The sequence below is a fragment of the Gallus gallus genome, chromosome 28, assembly GCF_016699485.2.
Source record: "Gallus gallus isolate bGalGal1 chromosome 28, bGalGal1.mat.broiler.GRCg7b, whole genome shotgun sequence".
Lineage (NCBI taxonomy): Eukaryota > Metazoa > Chordata > Aves > Galliformes > Phasianidae > Gallus > Gallus gallus.
Window position 1 is genome coordinate 2415867 of NC_052559.1, and position 6884 is coordinate 2422750.

Below are 6884 nucleotides of genomic sequence, written 5' to 3' on the forward strand. Positions count from 1 at the left end.
GCATTGCACAGCAGTACCACAAGGTGCATGGGATGATGGGATGTGGAGAAGCCTACGTGAGAAAGGCAGAAACTTGATCCTCCCAAAGGCCTGGCTGCAGCACATGGGGTGGCAGACAGGGATTGGCACATTGGGGGCATGAGTCCATTGCACGCAGCCCTGGGCTGCATGGCACCTCCTCCCCTCAAGCAGGGCTTGCTGGGAAGTGCTGCTCACTCATGGGCAGGATGCTTCCATCTGACTCACGCTGTGACTCAGCTGAGAGCAGTGCTGCACAGAGCCCCATAACCACACCTGTCCTGGGGCATGCAAGGGGACACGTCTCAAGGATACACTGCACGTGCAGTCACTGCTCAGCACAGAGCAGCTCAGCGCCTCGATCCCCAACCCGGGCTGCACAGAGGGTGGGGTGTCATGCAAGGCCCTGCTTGGGTAGCTGGTATAATTATTAACTAAGTAATTATTAATCCGCTCACAGCTATCACCTGGCAGCAGCAGAGCAGTTGCTGCAGGCTGTGTACACAGGGAGAAAAATGCTCCTAGTCAGCAGGTTCCTACCCTGTCCCCTCGGTGTGCTGCTTCCTTCCAGCCCAGCATGGAAGCATGCCCCATCCCCATCTGTTTTCACGGCCATGGACTCAGGGCCGTACCCAGCTGAGATCACAGCCCTATTCTGTGAGCATCCCTGCCCTGAGCATCTCCCAAAGCAAAGCAGCATGGGAGGTGAGCCCAAGGATGGCCAGGTCCTGCGGATCAGAGATGGGAAGAAATGGAGACAAGCTCCTTGCCCAAACACGACCCAAGCACAGCCTTCTCACAAAGCCATTATCTCCCAGTCAGAACCTTTGGGTCAGAACCACGCAAGAGGCATTGCCCTGCATCCTGTAGTATCATGCATGGCTACAAGATGGCAGTAAGAGCCCTGGCAGCGCAGCCTGCTTGGGCATCTCACCATGAAAAAATAAAGAAAAACAAACTGCTCTGCATGCCCATTCCAGCCCCAGGCTGGCCAGATCCTGCACTGCTGCCACTCGCATCCCCACTGCTGGTTTCCATCCAACCACCGCCATCAGTGAACCTCTCCCCTTTTGCTGAGTAGCTCGAAGTACCCACGGTCAGCAAAGTTTGTAGGGAACCACAGCCTCAGAGCAGAGCTCGGGCTCTGTGTCGGCACATCCTTGCAGAAACAGGCAGCAGCAGCACTGCTGCAGCACATCGGAGGAGAACAAATTTCTCTAGAGAACCCTCTTAGGAATTTCAGGCTTTTGCCAGTTTGGTGAGGAAAAGCAGAAACATCCTCTCCCTCTCCACTCCGTCTCCCCCACCCTTCTGTTTTGCTGCTGGCAAGTTCACAGCTTTCCCAAAAAACAACACAGGAAGAGCAGGATTACAAGGCTGCAAGCACTTAGCAGGAGAGCAGGGGGAAAGAGGGAGGGCTGCTGCTGCACTGGGTCCAGCAGGACGCAAGGAGCACACAGTGCGAGTGGGAAGGGTCAAGATGTTAGCAAAAGGTTTGTGTAAGCATCCAAAGACCATTAAACGGCCCATAAGAACACACAGCCTTAGCAACACAGCTAATTTAAGAGGCTCTCCAGGAAGAGGGTGCCGTAACCTTTGGTCACTTTGTGGTGCATCAAGGAGAGTTACCACTGCAGGATGTGCTCCGTGCTGCTGCTTTGAGAGCAGAGCTGGAAGGATGGCAGTTCAGTGTACCCCACACAATTCCTGAATTGCTTAGCCCAGCACAGCTGCCCAAGTGTCACACCACAAAGCAGTCCACCATGGCCCATTTATACATCCCAACACGTGTGTTTTCCTAAGGCCAAGCGCTGCAGGGACATCAAGGCAGGGGTACAACATGTGCTGCAATGATGTGCTTGGATTTACACCAAGCATGAACAAAGGGAAGTTTCAAACCTGCTAAGATAACCTTGCACCCAACACATAAACCATCCCAGCAATTCACTGCTACATATTTTATAGACAGTTTGATAGGATCAGAGGGTACAAAACAAGCCTATAAAGCTGCAGATGTAAGCACTAAAAAAAAAAATGTGAAATATGCTTTCAAGTACAGCCCCTCTGGAGACTTACCTCTGTAGCTGACAGCTTCAGTGTAAGCAATGGTAATTCTAGCAACATGCAAACACTTTTTCCCTCCTGTTGAGTACTGCAGACATTGAACAGCTGAGGCTCTACAAACACGCACTGCTCAACTGCAGCCCCTTCTCCTTGCACTTCAATCCCAATCAGTTTCACCACATTTGCAGCTCCTGTTACAGAGGCTGCCTGGACTCGGTCACAGTAGCTATGCAAGTGCCACAAGCCTTCCTAGATCATGACTGCAGTGAATCATCCTGCACATGAGCACAGGGCTCCACTGCTACCACTAACAGCCTCTAGAGCCTACAAGTGTGTATTTGATACCATGAGACACCTGAACCTCATGGCACACGTGAGCTGCGCCTCTCAGCATTTCATTTGTGACTATCTATCAGCAGATGCCCTAAGTATCCTATGAAACATTGATAGAGCAGGGATCTGGGGATCACAATTACCAGTGAAATGGATAATCTGCTAATTATTTCAATAAAAGCAGGCATTTCCAGGACTGCAAGTCCTGACAGGTCATCACCTTGAGTTCCAATCAAGCAGTAAGTGACCCAGAGCCTTTCCCTACCTGAAACAGTTGGGACAGTTCCAGAGCCACCTCTCCTCAGAGTGCAAGTCTTAAACAGCTTAAAACCAGCAATAAAAAGTAAAATATAAATTTTTATTTAGAATTAAAGCAAATACTTCAGTATCACAAACACAATATTAAACTTCAAGAAATATACTGCTAATTTGGAGGGAGCATTTATTTTTTGCACAACCACAACATGCGCACAAATCCAGAAAAAGATGTGGAGTCTGAAATTTTCAACATCTCACCACCAGAGCAGTTGGTCACAACGTTTCATACAAAGTTACATATACTGTAATAGATGTTGACAAAATTTCTACAGAATCATCTTTATAGACAACAAGAAAGCTCTAAGAGGCAAACATTGCAATCTATTCTTCTTCTGATGAGTCTCTCTCAAACGTGTAGGCCATGAAGCAAGCATCTGGTCTCTTGGGGACAAGGGGATGCCCTGGTCTCACAATCTCAAAGCCCAAAAAGCTGAAAGTACGGAGCAATGCAGCTAGGAAAAAAAATAAAAGACATTTCATCACGTGATTCCGTAACAGAAGTTGAAGTATCCACCAAAGCCAGCTTCCAATATTGCATCAGCCTTTCTAATGACTGTTAACACCTACCTCTATCATCTCTGTTCTTGTGGAAACAAATGAACACATGATCAACTTGAAGCTGTTCTTCAGCAAACTCCAGAAGAACTGCAAAACTGTGAGACAAACACAAGGCGTTGAGTGCACACAGGCAAGCACTTCCCTCAGATGTAAGCAGCAAGGCCCTGCGAAACCATCCTCACTCATTGTAAGCGGAAGTGAAAGCCATGGGTTGAAGTCTGACACCAGCAGGAAACATCAAGCCAAGGTTTAAACATGGGGCAGAAATCTAAGTCATCATTACACCAAATTTCTGAAGGCAGAACTGCAGAGAGACTCAGAACCAGACTTATTTTCAGTGGATAAAGGCAGCCATTGCTACCAGGAACACAATCTGACATCACAGATCTTTCAGTTGGTTCTGGCTCACAGAACAGGCAGAGGATGACCTCAAACCAGGATCATTTGATGCTCTCTTACATCAGCCTGCCACCAAGCACCATAACCAGACCTCCAATTTCAGAAAAATGGAAGAAAACAGTACTGTGTTGCAGACGTTCAGGGTAATTTATAGTGAAGTTGCATTTTATTCTACCCACCTGTCCTTGCTCCCTTCAGGCAGAGCACCACTGGGTATTTCAATATAGAGGTTGTTGTTGTTCAGCACTGCTCTCCAACTAATGTGTTTGGCATCTGTAAGCCTTGACTGGACATTCAGAATTCTTGTCCTGTTATTAGATGTTAGTTCTTCTGTCACATTCAGCCGATTATCCTATGGAATTAATAGGTGCAACATTACTTCCAGTTCAGTTTGGAGATGGGTTAAACTTCCATGAAAAGGCTTAAGGCAAAAGAGCCTTCCCACCTACCAGAAAGAGCTGCTTAACATTAGTCATACTCACCGAATAAAATAAATTAGCTGAAAGATTGTGATCCCTCTGACTATTCCCTCGCCCACCTGGGATCTTCAGGGGTGGGTGAGGGACATCAGGAGCACCACCGAGGCCCCGGACCCAGGTTACTACAGCAATTGAAGGGAACCCTGGAACTAGAAAAGGATCACAGTCAGAGGTAAGCAAGTGTAAAGAGTCATGAGAATTCTAGGTTTTAGAGGCATTACATGGCAGTGTTTTTTGATTTTGTTTTTTAAATAAACCTAGACCAAGGGAACTCCTCCCACTGCAATCTAGTTGGTAGCAAGACAAAGGAGCATCCAGGCCAGGCACAGAACATCACCTAAAGCCCAGAGCCACAAGCACCAGAAAGACATTAGTGGAGTATGTGGATAGAAACACTAGCTTGGGGGGTGAAAATACTCTCAGCTTGGAGTGAGGTGTATTTCTCCATCAAGGCAGCTGTGTATTTGCTGTATGTTTGACCCAATCTCAAGAAAGGAACCATTTTACTATTGTGTATGTGATGCCACAGACCCCATTTTCTTCCCCATCTTGATCTCCTAAGAGATCATGACTGGCCCAGCATGCTAGAGAACGTTTTCCCTTACGATATGTAGCCTTAATTAAATCAGAATTTTGCATCAGCACTTTTGGCTGAGGTCAGAAAATACATGAAATACCATCATCTGTGAGACTGTCTCAAATGCTTCTACCACGCAAAGCTCAAAAAGCAAGCTCTCTGGTTTCAATGCAAATCCGAACATCTGAAAATCTAAGAGCCTTCCTGACTTTTAGAGCCTTTTTACATCGCTCAGCCACGCTGTGGTACCTCAGGTGAAGGATGTTCTCTTGAGATATGAGCATTTCTTGCACACACACTGAGTTCCAGACCATCCATCAGGCTGCTTCACTGCGAGCAAGCCTTTACTGTACAAACAGCAAAAGCTGTGCCTGGCCCCTCCCTCTGCACCATCCCTCACCCTGCAGGCTCACTCTTGAGTTGCGTCATCTCAGCAGATGCAGCAATCGAGGCCCTTAGGGAAATTTTCACAATCGTCCTGTCTGTGAGTGCCAGCAGCCATTTGCAAATCAGAATAAACACGTACAAAATAATCCACCATTTTGCACAGTTCACACGAGTTTAATTTCTTTTTTTTTTTTTTTTAACGAGCTTGACATCTGCGATGAATAATCTGTATGAGAAAGGCAATGAATGGCCTTATAGGTCTAATATTATATGCTGGAAGTATTAGTAAGCACAGCAGCTATAAAGTTATTAAGCTAAAGACGATAATTTGCTCAATCTCAATTAAGAAAGGGTTCAATTCACTATTTTAGGATCTCTGGAACACTTTAATACCAGCGTTACTTACTTCTGAATCACTGTAGATCTCTGTATTCCTCATCAGCCTTATAAATAAGCCCTTAAACAAACCTGGGCAGCACTAATCCTTTATGACCTCACCCTTCACCCCCAAGTATATAACAAAGGCTGTTCACACTCTGCCATTCTGTGTTTTGGTGATGCTTGGGCGCTCTTACTCTGGTTGAAAAAATATATATCATCTTTCTGAAGGATAAAAACAGCTTTTGGTGATGTTCTGGAGCTGTTCTCCATCCCTGTACCAGCTGCATCCATCGCCTTCCTTGCAGAGGGCACAGCGATGCTCCTCATCTCCACCTCCTAACACCGCTCACCCCAACGCTGCTGTGCCCTCAACATCTGCTGGCATTATTTAATCCCCGCTCGACTTTTAAACTAACAGCTCCCATAACGCTCTGCTTTGGGCTCAGCGCCCTCGACCGTCGTTCTCCAGGAGACCTACGCTTACATAAGGGGATAACAGCTCGCAGTCCATCTCCCAGCCCCATCAGGCCCGGTTTCTCTGCCCTGCGGTGCCCCCCGCCCCTCCCCCCCCTGCCCCCCCCCGGGCGCTCCGTGTGGGCCGCAAACGTGGCACAGTGCGGCTCCGGGCCGCGTGGGGGGGGGGGGGGAGGGGGGCGATGCGTGGGGGGTGTAACCGCGTTAAACGGGCAGCTCCGACTCAGACGTCGAAATAAATAATTCTTATTTTCCTCCGGCTTTTTCTTTCTTTGTCTTATTTTGTTGTTTGTTTGGGTTGTTTTTTTTTTTTTTTCCTTCTCCCCACCCGCCCCCTTTCCTTGTGCGGGTGAGGAGGCCAGGCCGCAGCACCGCCCCGCCCCCACCCGCCACGGAGCACCCCTCCCCCCCCGGCCCTGGGGGGGGGGGGGGGCACCGGGCACGGGGAAAGCGGCACCAGGGCGGGCCCTGAGGGAAGGGGAGGGGAGGGGGCGGCGGTGCTCAGGCTGAGGGAGGCCCCAACCCCTCACCTGCTCTGTCCGGTACTGAGGCTCAGCACGGCGGGCATGATGGTGCTTTTATTCCCCTCTTTCTCTCTAGCGAAGCAGTGACTGTTGAGTATCCGCTGCAGGGAGGATTTCACCATCCGGCCGCTCTGGTCCGAACCCCGAAACCCTCCGCCGCCCCCCGCCGGCCGCTCTCCAGGCACTGCTACACAAAATGGCACCCCGGCCGCAGTGGGTTCTTATATACCCTCGGGAAGGCCACGCCCTCTCATATGGTGACGCCCCGTTGGGTGGACCCGCCCCCAGATGGGAGAAAACTCCTTCGCAGTGGACGACTCAACTGTCCATAATAAAGCCTCGCTTCCCATTGGCTGAAACGAGAGCAGAGGC

The 6884-nt window shown here is 49.1% G+C and overlaps 1 protein-coding gene across 1 annotated transcript; it reads right to left on the reverse strand.

Moving 5' to 3' along the window:
- Positions 1-2752: 2752 nt before the first annotated feature.
- Positions 2753-6680, reverse strand: OAZ1 (ornithine decarboxylase antizyme 1). The gene is given in 5 exon segments (NM_204916.1): positions 2753-3185; positions 3301-3386; positions 3870-4042; positions 4173-4318; positions 6519-6680. Coding segments are annotated over 5 exon segments (651 nt in total). The 5' UTR covers positions 6635-6680; the 3' UTR covers positions 2753-3054.
- Between the last annotated feature and the right edge of the window lie 204 nt (positions 6681-6884).